General features: G+C 35.8%; 1 protein-coding gene across 2 annotated transcripts in view; it reads left to right on the forward strand.

Moving 5' to 3' along the window:
* The window catches only part of plekhh3 (pleckstrin homology, MyTH4 and FERM domain containing H3), an 83,124-nt gene that overhangs the window by 59,757 nt on the left and 9,387 nt on the right, over positions 1–13,980 (forward strand). For both annotated transcript variants that reach the window (XM_087244861.1, XM_087244862.1), the window contains 6 exons: positions 166–289; positions 1,205–1,517; positions 6,055–6,262; positions 7,860–7,996; positions 10,108–10,228; positions 12,176–12,607. In XM_087244861.1, coding sequence (XP_087100987.1) covers positions 166–289; positions 1,205–1,517; positions 6,055–6,262; positions 7,860–7,996; positions 10,108–10,228; positions 12,176–12,607 — 1,335 coding nt within the window. The remainder of the gene's footprint in view (positions 1–165; positions 290–1,204; positions 1,518–6,054; positions 6,263–7,859; positions 7,997–10,107; positions 10,229–12,175; positions 12,608–13,980) is intronic.

Raw genomic sequence — 13,980 nt, forward strand, 5'->3', positions numbered from 1 at the left:
GTTTGCATTACATTATCATCATTTCATCGTTTCGTTACACAATAAAACAAATATGGCATGTGCTTATTGGGGAATAATGGAACACTGGAAATATTTCTGCCATGAGTGTTCTTTTTACGATTTCAAAGCCTTGCATTACTTTACACCTGTTGTTTTTATTTATAGGAGAATAAATTCAATCCAGAGGTTGTGGAGCACATTTATCAACATAATCCCATCCTGAGGTACACGCAGAGCCCACTGTACGCCCCACTGCTGCCTTTCCCCTACGGCAGCCTGCATCACACACGTGAGTTAAACACACCCGCACACATACATAGACATGGAAATTTGACCATGCAAAGCCAGTATCATCCACTCCCCAACACAACATCTCCAATGCCTCATTTTCTACATGTATTCTGGTTAGAAATGTTTGGATTTTTAGCTTCATGAAAACTATAGTAAGGGTGTTTAGGCTGTTCTTGACCCATTTTGTAAACTTTTCAGAGCATTTATGATAAAAACATTCATTTTTCATTTTTATGATAAAAACATTCACAAGGAATTCATTTTTTTTTTTTAAATCTTACATTTCTTAACTATATTTGTTCTGCTTATTTGTAGGATTGTAAACTTTGGCCAAAAAATAGGCACATTTTATGAAAAAAAAAAAACATTTTGGAAATTTGTATGTAAGAATAATAATGATAATAGTAATATAGTTATAAACGAAATAATTTAAAAGATAAAATAATAGTGATATAAATAATAAATAAAATTAGCAATTCTCCTTAATAAAAAGTGTTTAGGTAAAAAACATTACCCTTTTACTTTGTTTACAATGCAACACTTTCATCATCCTCCCCCTTCTTTTAAACACAAAAGAAAATATTTTGTAGAAAGCTGAAAACCTGTAACCATAGACATCCATAGTTTATTTTTCCTACTATGAAAGTCAATGGTTGCCTGTGTCTAACATTCTTTAAAATATCTTCTTTTGTGTTTAACATAAAAAAGAGACTCATAAAGGTTTATAACCACCTTGAGGTTGTGTAAATAGTGAGTAAATGTTAATTTTTGTTAATGTTAATAGATGAACTATCCCATTAATTGCTTCAATTTCTGTTGCTAACCCATCAAATATTTGTTTTGTTGACAAGATGCATACAGTTTACAAGCATGTTCCACTTCAATATGTCTTTACTCTCTGTCCACTCCTTAGACATGGCCAGCAAAGGCTACACATCGATCCGCGAGGAGGCGGTGAGGCTGTTTAACTGTCTCCAGCAGCTGGAATCAGCCCGTGAGCCCATTCCTCTCATTCAAGGGATTCTGCAGACCTGCCTGGACCTCCGACCGCTCCGAGACGAGCTCTACTGTCAGCTCATCAAGCAGACCAGCACCACCAGCTCACGAGTGCAGACGCAGACAAACCCCAACCCACAGCTCAGATATTGGCAACTGCTCACCTGCATGAGCTGCACCTTCCTGCCAAGCTGCGGCATCCTCAGATACCTGCGCTTCCACCTCAAGAGGTCAGTCGCACTCTGATGCTGTTTTACAGAAACACAGGTCACACCACACACATACTGTTGACAATACAGTTGACATCTCATCATCATTATTATTATTATTATTTTGCTCAAAAGATTACACTCATTCATTCATCCATCCATTCATTCATTCATTCATTTATTCATTCATTCATTCAGGTATTTTCCTTCAGCTTAGTCCCTGATTTATCAGGGGTCGCCACTGCAGTATGAACTTCCAATTTTTTATATAGGCTCCCAACTGCAACCCAGCACTGTGCTAGGACCACTTTCTTGTTCTTAGGTGACAGTGCTAAACACTGAGCCACCGTACACTGATAAAAATCAAACTTGTTATTATGTTTTCAGTGTTTTGAGAGATATGGAGTGGTTCTCAATGATATTTGTGAAATTAAATAAACGGTGACAGGTTTGCTTTCCTGCACCTTTTATTTTACTGTTTAACTTCCGTGTGCAAGCAACTGTATAATAAAATACAAACTATGCATCTAGTTTTACAGACACCTACAGACAGCTTTTTTAAAGATTACAATGGTATGAACCATTATAGGGGTGGTCAAATATATATTGAAGTTATCTATTATTTTAATCATTAATATTATTTAAGATACAGATCAGAGCAAACTTTTTTAACTATTAAAGGGCAGACCGCCATACATTGTTTTGATGTTTTTCAGGGGGGATCAAGCATTAATTAGGAAGGACAGACCCCTCCAAACTCTCCTGTAATTCGCACTCTGACCGTATCGGCTAATATTCCACACAAATTATATAAACAAATTTAGTAGTTAATTAAATTTATTTAATTAATGAATTAGTAACTTCTTTAGTATATTTTATGTTGTGTAAAATCAAATAACAACGTTCAATATTCACTGTTCATGAGTAGACCCACACAGAATCTGTACCCGCAGAAATCTGCCGATATTTGAGCCCATCATTCAGACTATTTGTTTACTTTTGCAGATATGTGTGAGTATATACTTACTCAGTTTTTCTATTTATTTCAGTAATAGTATTGATATATTAGATGTGTATTTTCTGACATATATTACTGTACATGAGAGATTCACTTTTTTTGTTTACCAAACAAGTGGTTCTACATAGATTTGCATTCTAAAGTTCATTTTTTTGTATTATTATTTCATTATATTATTTTACATGTTACATGTTAATATTTTAATTAATATACGCTCAAAATCATTTCCCGCAAATTTGTGCAGTAATAACAAAAAAAGTCCACAGGTTCTGTCTGGCCATTAGCTCTCGTAGGGCTGGGCAATGTTGTATTTATAATGATATAATTATGTAATTATCATGATATCATGTTTCATATAATTTAATATTGATAATTATTGAATATTTTTAACAATACAATTAGGAGTATTAGGATTTTTTATTTAAACACTTTATTTTAATTAACTAACATTACTAAGACAAACAGTTTTGATAGTCAAAAACAAAAACATTTAACACAATATCTGATCTCTTTATAATAAAATAGATAATAATATAATTATAATAATACAATAAGTGTTAAAGAAACTCTTAAACAATAATATTACAAAGTGTGTGCAATGGTTAAGTGCAAATACTAAACAATCAAAGCAAACTTTAGGGTGTGAATAATAATGATACAGTAAATCTCAAACTCTGTGAACAAAACAAATTATGATAATCAAATCTGAGCTTTCAAGTAAATGAACTATAACCATCATTATTCAAATACATATTGCAACTTTACAAATTGTGTAGTTGAATGACTATAATACCCCCTATGCTAAATTGATTTCAGATGGGGAGTTAGTGGCTGAGATGCACAAGAAAAGAAACCAAAAAGCCACTCTGGTGACATCGTTACATCCATTATTTACAATCTCCTGACTGCTGCTATACGGCACTCATTTTCGCATGTGTTGTTATTCTGATCTACTTGACCATTTACAATAGACTTTACACTCGCGCTCCACTGGCATCTCTTGTAACCATCAACCATTATCTCAGAGGATAACAAATGGAAAAACCATTGCTGCAGCTCTGACGCAAGTTTATGGAGAAAAGTAAAAACCACTGCAGTGCTTTGGTGCGATGTGTTTGTCTGAGGTAACTAGTCTGCCGTTATTACTGTAATGTGTATATTTGCTACAAAGCATATTGGTTAATTCTACTTGCTTAAATCGCGGTGCGCACGCAGCATTCGAAAAGGTTCAGATTCGATATCGATATTGACAATGTGGTCAGTCAATAAATATCGATACCAATTTTATCGCCCAGCTCTTAGCTCTTGTGACTTTAAAAAGAAAAGTAGAGTATATATGTAAATATACTTATATTATAAATTATTTTAAGTGTATTTTTTTTAAACAATGTATCATTTAATCATTATTTTAAACTGAAGAGATGTAAAATTATTTTGTATGTACTAAGGCGCTAGCAACAATAAAATCAATGTTCAGCTCAACATAAATTAAACAATTGTCGGATCAAATTGATTTGTGAACATTTCAAGCACAATAAAATTGGGATCAACAGGATTCAAAGTAACCTGATTCTGTACGTAATACAAGTCATTTAAAGGTGTATTTCACCATAAAAAAGTAAAGTCTGTCATCATTTACTCATCCTCTACTTGTTTCAGACCTGTTTGAGTCTCTTTCTTCTACAAAAGAAGATATTTTGAAGAATGATGGAAATCAGTAGCCTGTTTTTTTCCTACTATGGATGTCAACGCCTACTAGTTATCAACATTCTTTTAAAAAAAGCACTTTTGTGTCCATTAAAAATAATAATAAAGGTTTAGAATACATTTTTTGGTGAACTATCCCTTTACAAATCTGCTTGCCATTTCAGAAATCAGTTGTAAAATTTCTGAGTGAAAATAATTTCAACACCAGATTTCTTTCAGTACAGCCGGATCCAAACATGCACACATAAACGATACCCAATATTGTCCTTGAGTATAAACACGCACAACTGCCTCCGGTCCTGTGGTCGAGTATGTAGGAAATCTGGCCTGCCTGAGGTTGCCTGGATTGGAAAGTGCACTTCCTGTTCACTCGTTCTTTTCCTCTCCTTGAGGGATTGGGAAACGGCACAACACTTTCTGCATCCCATGGCTAATTGACTCTCAAAGTACTGCCAGGCCTGGAGGACAGACAGACGAGAAGGGCAGAAAATAGGAGAATGGCAAAATAAGCGAGCGTGCCATGAGGAAATGGAGTGCACTGACCACAGGGCTTTGATTAGAGAGACTGTAATGGAGATGGAAGAGTTTCTGTTCTCCTGAGGCCTTCAGACGCTTTCCCGCATCTGTTTACTTAACACAATTAGGCCATGTGATTACCAAGCGGCTGACACTTCATATCGCAAATAGACAAACCAAACAGAGAGGCTAAACAACTTTCTCCTCGTCTTTTTTTTTTTTTTTATCTGAGAGAAAGTTTGTGGTTTGGATTTGGAATTGTGTAAATTTTAATGTTCAAAGTACAAAGCAAGACCTGCAGGTTAAAACAACAACTAAGAATTATTATCATACTTTGCCAGATAAATGATAACATTAAGAATTGCAAACATTTCTAGATTACATTTGCAAAATATGTATATGTTTAGATTAAATGTGCACTAATTTTCATATAATTCCAGCACACAAAACAATCTAAACATTTAATCAAGTCAGGTATAATCTTGTTTATTTATTTATTTTTTACACTAGATTCAAAGGTTTTTTTCCAGAGGGAATTTCAGATATCAGAAAATTCTGTAAAAAACATATTAATATATTTCAGAAATAAAAATGTGTAAATTATTGTAGGTAATAATAATAATAAATAATAATAGTAAAAAATGTGTGGTTTATATAGCACATTTCAAACACAGTGGCAATTCAAAGTGCTTTACATAAACAGGGATAAAAGAGACAAGTATAAGAACATAAAAACCAATAATAACAGTGATTAAAACAGATTAAAATGTGTTAAACAGGTTTTAAAAGAATGAAAAGAAAAGACAGACATAATAGTGAGATCTTTCGCTCAGTGCTCCATCAGTAAAGGCTCAGCTACACAGATGTGTTTTCAGTCTGGATGAGCTGCAACTGTCTGACTGTCTTTTTGGGAAAGGCTATGAGGAGTCCATTACAGTAATCCACCCTGGTGCTGATAAAAGCATGAACAACTTTCTCTAAGTCTTCACTAAAAACAAAGCATGTAATTCTTGCAATGTTTTTGAGATGATAGTATGATGATTTAGTTACTGCTTTTGCTGTGCATTGTATAATCAGGTAAACTATGTTTGAAGATATTTCTCCGTGAATCAGACTTTAAATATATGTATTGTGATTAAAATCTCCCAACACAAATTGATGAAGTGTGTGACAAAAGAATGACTTGAAAGTACATTTTGGATATTTTCTTCACATTAAACTGAAAAGATAAAAACGCTTCATGAAAAGCCCAACATCTAAAAACAGTGCCTTTGCTTGTATTGTAAACTTTGTTTTTTGTTTTCCTCCATGTTTCAGGGTTCAGAGTTTGAGTGTGGACCCAGAAGTGGAGAGCTATGCGTCCTTCATTGGCCAGGCTCTAGAGAAGACCCGAGGCAGAGAGTGTGTGCCCTCGTGGGAGGAGATTCAAGGGCTGATGGGAAGACAGGAGATACTGTGTACTGTGCATTACCCTGGACCAGGCTGCTGCCAGATACCCATCACCTCACACACCACAGCTAATGAGGTTCGGTTTCAATCCTTTCCTACAACTCTGACTCACTAAAAAGTTATTTAGTTATTTTATGATGAATTATACTATACTATTATAGATGCATAAACATTTTGAGAATTGTGAGATTTTTATTCTGAGTAGAAAATTCTGAATTCTATGATAAAAAAAAATCACAATTCCAAGACTTAAAGGTCCCATGTAGTGCATTTTTATTCAATGTTTAATTAAATTTCAACCAAAACACGAAGAGGGTGGGACATAGTGTAGCTCCTCCCCTTTAAAAAAAACAGGCAGTAGCATTTTGTTTTATCACAGCTCAGCCAGTGAGAGGGGTTGAGCTCAAGTGCATAAAATGAGAACTGGCTTGAAAGGGGTGGGGCATGTCAGATACTAGAGATCATTTGATTGGGTATGGTTTGATGAGAAACTGAAGTTTGAGGTTATGTGAATAAAATCGTTGATCCATTTAGGCGGAAGTGACAAACTATAGGCTTTAAATGCTTATATCAGTTTTATATCTTTTAAACAAAAAATTTGCCACTGTTTTAGAGCATGCTTGCTTATAGATATCTTAACTTACAATACTAATACTGACATTTAAGGGTGCTTTCACACCTGCCTTATTTAGTTCGGTTGAATCACACTAGAATTCGTTTTCCCTCTTGGATTAGTTCGTTTGGGCAGGTGTGAATGCAGCAATGCTACTCGATTGCGCACCAAAAGCAGACCAAAAAGCGTACCGAGACCTGCTTGAAGAGGTGGTCTTGGTACGCTTTCAAACAAACCCTGGAGCAGTTCATTTGTGGTGAGAATATGATCCGAACTGAAACGGACTCGACAGTAAAAAGTACTGCGCCTTTTGGACTAGTCCAGCTGCCGTAGGCTGATGCGCTGTGCATTATGGGATATGGAGGAAAAATATTTGTTGACAGCGCTTTACCAACACAGAGAGAGAGAGAGAGAGAGGGAGAAAATCACCTGATGGATCGTTGATAATGTTTCCGCAAGATGACCATGTCGTAGTTTAGCTAAATTAATTCACGCCTCCTCCTAAAGTGACATGCGATGCACTAAAACATTGTTTTCCAGGCGCGGCCACGCTTCATTCTCTAAATGTATAGTTTGTCTTAAGCAGGGATACATTCAGTCAGCGCAGTCGTCCCTCCATAGTAAAAAGCAACATTTTGTGTCTGCTGGTTTGTTTACTTGCAGAAGTTCATTAGCATTTTCCCACACGTTAATTCTGACCAATCGATAAACAGTTTAGGAACTATGTTCAACAACATCTGGCCAATGAGAGATGTGGATTTTGTCAGATGACTGCATTTTGGTTCTTTTCAACTGGAACGGACCAAAGCAATCAGTGTGGTGTGAAAACAACCCGAAGATGGCAGAAACTGCAACAATTTATTGCTCTTGGTCTGGACCAAATGAAGTGAACTACAGATGTGAAAGCACCATAAAACACTTTATTTTAAATTCATGGGACCTTTAAACTACTGTGATATTAAGCATATGGTGATAGTTTTTCAATGACACTAAACTAACACTTTTCTTATGATACTGAACTAACAGCGATTCTCTTTGTGATTTGATTTCATCTGTCTAGGTGGTGAGGAAGATGGCGGAGCGCCTCGGGCTGCAGGACAGCCGAAACACGTTTGGTCTTTTTGAGCAGAATGCATGCTGGGAAAAAGCTATAGGAGGCAGCACAATAATCGCTGATGTCATCACCAGATTTGAAAAGTAACTCTGTCTTTTACTAAATGTTTTTAACTTGCTGCTTTAGGTAGAATACAATAAATATTTTAAGTTGCCAAACCAAAATGACCACATCACTATTATATATCGATTTTAAAGGGTTCATGACATGGATTGTTTTTTTTTTCATCAAATTTTTTTTGTTATTTTGAAATTATGTAAATGCAAAAAATATGGTGTAGATGATCAGGATATAACAGTGGGCATATAAAAATACACGCAATAAACAAAATACAGTACAACAAGAGGTTGTTAAATAATAAAATTAATAATAATTATGCTAACAACAACAACAATAGTAAAAATAAAAAGTATAAACTAAAGAATAAATAACAGATGTACTAGAACAAAACAAAAAATACACTTAAGATGGCAGCAGTGATTATAATTGGTGTGTAATTGATTTCCTATGTAACACTGGGATGTCACTTGCCTCCTCATTGGCAAACAAGTCATTATTACAGCTTAATTATTATTAGATTAAATTAAACCTTTGCTTATAACGAAGAAGACATTAAGTTTTGAATCTGTAAGAATTATTTAATGGAACAAAGAACAAGACAACTATTAAAACGACTTCACATGTCATAACCTCTTTATTATTTACTATGATATTACTGTGGTAAACGAAGAATATGGCATTCATTTAGTATTATGACTAGTAGCACAATAGTACAATTCAGGCCTGTGTTTTTGTCTTTGATATTCACTTTCCCAGCCCTTTAGCACATATTAACCCAACCAACCCTCTTGATACATTTACACACACACACACACACACACACACACACATACAGTGCGAATGGACAATCAGCTCTTTATTAGTATTCAGTGTTCCAATGGGGATGTCAAGGTGAGGCTGATGTCACCAGCATTAACTGATGTGGAAAGCAAACTGAAAGAGAGATAAAGCCAAGCCAGACAGAATTCAAGGCATTCGCTTTATTCTGGGAAGTGTGCTTGTGTTTGTCTGTGTCTCACTGCCAACTCTTCCCAGAATCAGGTTCATGGACACACGCCTAGTGTTTGATTGTGTCCACATACAACACAAACTCTTGCGTGCAAAACTGCACATGCAGGAGAAACCTTAGCCAATTAGGTTGAGTCATGTGGTTGAATGATGACATCAGGGTGATTTTAGTCATTTGTATAAGTAGCTTTGGCAGATTTTGTTTGTTATTGTTATGGCTCGCCTCATGGACTACTTAAAGATTTGGGAACTGGTATAAACACAGAGATGTTAATGTCTGTGTGAAATCAAAAGTTAAAATGTTTATTTTGTTAAGCCTACATTGTTATTCTTTAGGTTAATTAAGTTAATCTACTGAAAAAAAAATGTTGTATAATCTTCAATCAGACAGTTTGGTGGTCCTTTACTGTTGGCATCTGTTTGACAGCTTCAGGCACAATATTCTTAACCATATTTTTACTATTATGAGGCAATGACGTTAGAAAAGCCCCGCCCCCCCTACTCAATTTTCCGTTTCAGTTGGAAGTACATCAACATACTGATATAAAATGTAAATGTATGTATATAAATTACATTTAAATGCACAATTAACAAAGTAATTACTAAAATGTTAATACATAATATTAATTTACAGTAAAAAAAAACCCAAACATATAGTTTTGTAGTATGTGCAACAAATGTTGAGAAGCACAGCATCATAAATAAAAGATATTAAATAGTCTTGTAATAATGTTTTTTTATATTTATTAAAGGCATATATAAATTCAATTATTAGAAGTGAATTATAAACCCATGTAGACAGTGTAAAAAATATAACATATAAACCATCAAAGAACATTTAACTTGTTTGTTCGTTCATTATTTATACAATTCTTGTCGTTTGTTCATTCGTTTGTTCACTTTTTCGCTCGCTCGTTTGTTCATTCGCTCACTCGCTTGTTTGTTTGTTTGTTTGTTCGTTCGTACTGACTGACTGACTGACTGACTGACTAACTAACGATCATTTAGGTACTTGTTTAGACCCCTACATTTGGTTCCCTATATTGAGGTAGACAATTGTTTTTGTAATCTTTAGAGCAACATATGGTATACTTCACATGTAAATCTCTGTCTTTGTGTCTTCCAGTTTGTCAGCTAAAGATCCAGACTCTGACTGCCAGTGCAGACTCTGCTTTAAACTCTACTGTCTGCTGGACACAGAAAACATCAGTACAGACAGCATTGAGTACCTCTTCCTCTATGAGCAGGTAAATTAACATGAGATGAGCAGGGAGGAGCAGAACTAGAATGCTCCGTGTACCATTTTTTTCAGAACATGGCATGTTTTTGTATTATATGGAACTAGGGGTGTCACGATTTCAATTTTTAATCGAAATCGATCGAAATTTATGCTCAATTTCGATTATCGAATCAAAAAATAGAATTGTCGATGCTGCCACGCCCCCATGTCACGTCAGCTTGGCTTGCCAAGCGGGAAAAAACAGGCTTGTTGAAGTGCTTGTTAAACTGCAGAAGCAGGAGACCCGTCAACAGAACTTAAACCCTCTCCTCTTTCAATGAAGTCGCCGGTGTGTAAGCATTTTGGATTTCCAGTGAGTTATGTTGACAACGTTCGTGTTGTCGACAAAAAAAACACAGTTTTGCAAGCTCTGCTTTGTACGTATTACGTACGGTTCGTCCGATAGACAACACCGGCATCGCGATCCTCCGCCCGCCCCCGTTGCAAATCCGCTCGCGAAAAGTACACACTCAGGCCCTGTTTACACTGTCTTTGTTTTTAAATGACATTTTAGAACAACAACGATTTGACATCCACAGTGGCGTGTAGCATTTCTGAGCAGCCCTCCTTCCTCACTACTGCTGAAAACGCACATCACGTGACCACACAGACACAGACGCATACACAGCCATGCGCTCGAGACAGCAGGTCCAGGCAGTCAGAGGACTGCTTCAATCTTTCACTCACTTATACTTAGTGATTTTAGCGAACACCTCAGATACTGTTGGCTGGTTCCTGTTGGTTGTGCCTCTTTTTTACCAACGCCATTATAACGACACAGATCACTGCCTATTCACGAGTCCCGCAGAAAAAGTGATTGACAGGTGGTAATTATGTGTGTAACTTGCCTTTATTCATTTACTGTATGATTTGTTTATGGGTAAAACAAAGACCATGCAGGTTAGGTAGTTTAAACGGTAGGCTACAAATAATTAATTGGTCATTAATTAATGAATTATTCATAATCCAAAATCGAATTGAATCGTGCCTTCAGAATCGAAAATGTAATCGAATCGAGAATTTGGAGGATCGTGACACCCTTATATGGAACTTACTTTGAATCATATAAGCAATGGAATTGACATCAAACATTACCCACACTGCTAGTTTCATACTGCTTTAAATACATTTAATTATGCTTGATGTTTAAAATATCAATATATCAATGTTGTTTACAGGAAGAATGTTTGTGCATTTTTGTTCTTCAATCCTTTTTCAGTTTAGAATGCTGTTAATTTGAAAAGATTGAGGAACTAAAATACATTTTATAATGTTTGTAAAATGTAGTTTCATTTGAGGCTGTTTTTTTCTGACAAATTTTGATAACTAAAAGTTAGCAGGTTTTAGCTGGAAGACTAAAAAGTACAAAACAAATGGCTCAAAAATAAAAAGAATGTCAACTACTGTAGCAGAATACAAACAGGACTATTTAAGGTGGAGACAAAACAATATCAAAAACATGTGAACAGTATACACATTACGTTTCTGCCAAGCTTTGCTTGTACATATTTAGGGCTGGTGTTCTCAAGTCAAGCGAGCCCAAACATAACATGAAAATGCAAGCTGGCTTTTATCTAGATTTATCGAGATTATTGTACACATAGCTCACTATAAACACTTGTAGTTCACTTAAAACTTTCCTAACTTTATAAATCATTATTAAAGGTTCTAGTGGTATTTGTAAGGAATTGGATGCAAGCTGTTTTGTGAATCATTCAACGCCATCTGCTTTAAAAATTAAGCTCTAAATTTAAGAGAGAATAGCAATGCATTTTGAAAATATCAGAACTAATTCCTGGAATAATTTTTCACCACAAATACTTTAGCTGTGTTCATCAGCTAATTAAATAGTGTTAAAACAGCCTTGTAGTGAACTTTATAAATTGAAGCCGGCTTCTTCCCTTCTCTCTGCCAGTGTCATGAGATGGTGGTGCGAGGGCAGCTGCCAGCTTGTGAGGAAGATCTTCTTTCACTGGCGGCGCTGAGGCTGCAGTATCTGCTGGGGGATTTCAGCGCCCTCTCTCCGTACCCGGCGCTAGAGCAGCTCTTTCCAGCAGAGGTGGTGGAGGCCCGAGCCCTGCTGGCCCCCGTCGATCCCCCCGGCTGCCCGTCCTTCCCTGGGGGTCTGCTGGCTGGGACGCTGTGGGGGCACAAGCGACGACAGGAACAGGACCAAAGGCTGCGGGCCAGGCTGAGGGAGGAGGGGGCTGTGGTGATGTCCACTATTCTAGAGCGCTGGAAAGCCCTGGTGGGATACAGTGGCAGGGACAGCATGGCTGCTTATCTTACCATTGCCCGGCAATGGTCAGGGTTCGGCTGCACACTCTATGAAGTGGACTTTTATATAGTAAGTTGGCAAACTTTTGGAATAATTAATTTTTTGTATTTGAAAAAATTACTTTATTTTCACCAAAGGTGCATTAAACATGTGGTATATACATAAATTATATGTAAATAGAGTAGTCAGATATATGAACTGTACCTTTATTTGACCTGAAAGCACTCTTTTTGAATGTATCTTACAAAACTCAAGTACATTCACAGAACAACATTAGCATTTAAAGCAAATAAACTAATGTAAATATCATCCCGCTTGCTTTTTGAGCAGTGCCAAGCGAGTCGTAAGCGTGATGATTGATCATGCTCTCAACAGAAAGGGCTGTGATTGGCTCTAACATGATGCCGCTGTTTACCGATAAGTGACACTAGCAATCATAGACGATAAGGGACGCGGCAATCAGAGAGAGAGAGAGAGAGAGAGAAAGAAAGAAATGGAGTTTACATTTATTTTCTCCAGCAGTAAAGCAGAGCTTTTGCTGTATCTTCAGTGTTAGTGAAAGACTATCCAGAAAACACACACGCAGTCAATTGTGCACAGTTTCTGCATTTAATTACTCGCGCTTGCCTTCCTTACCATAGTATTTTACTGCAATATAAACATATGAGATAAATGACGTCAGTACATAATAACTGGTTAGGAGCCATTACTGAACCGATAATGAATTGTCTGCGTCTGCATTGCGGTTCACAGAAAAAACTATTCAATTGTAACACATCTAATATATATATATATATATACACCAAAAAGACAAAAGTAAAGGAATGTGCAATATTAGTAAATATTTCATATAAATGAAATATAATTAGACATTCCTTTACTTTTGTCTTTTGTTAGTGTTTTTAATTCTTGCTAAAAGTGCTAAAATTGCATCATAAACTTCTCTGCATTTCTTCTGTGTTTGCGATCAGATTAATTTACAGACTATATTGTGAACTATATTTCTTTGCTGGATAAAGCAAATCAGCATCTCGTAAGTGAAGTTTTGAAGGAGGATTGTATTCAAGTGAAGACAATAGTGGTGACATAAACTGTCTGTTCTTATCCATGCGTAGTCAAACTGCAGATTGATGTGCTGTTTGCACAATGTTATTATGCAAAGACACGTTTCAATACAATTACAATTTCACAAAAGTATATTTATACAAAATCAGCACGAATCAACATCGATTTTTTTTAAGTTTTAAATCAGCATATTAAAATAATTTCTGAAGAATTATATAACACTGAAGACTGGAGTAATCACAGCAATACAGTGCATTTTAAAAACATATGAACAGAAAATTACATGCGTTTCTATTTTAAAATATATTTGATCAAATGCTATTATTTTAATTTAATAGTTTTTGTATTGGATAAATGCAGTCGTGGTGAACATAAGA

The sequence above is a fragment of the Danio rerio genome, chromosome 3 (genome assembly GCF_052040795.2).
Source record: "Danio rerio strain M-AB ecotype USA chromosome 3, GRCz13ab, whole genome shotgun sequence".
In the NCBI taxonomy this organism is placed as follows: Eukaryota; Metazoa; Chordata; class Actinopteri; order Cypriniformes; family Danionidae; genus Danio; species Danio rerio.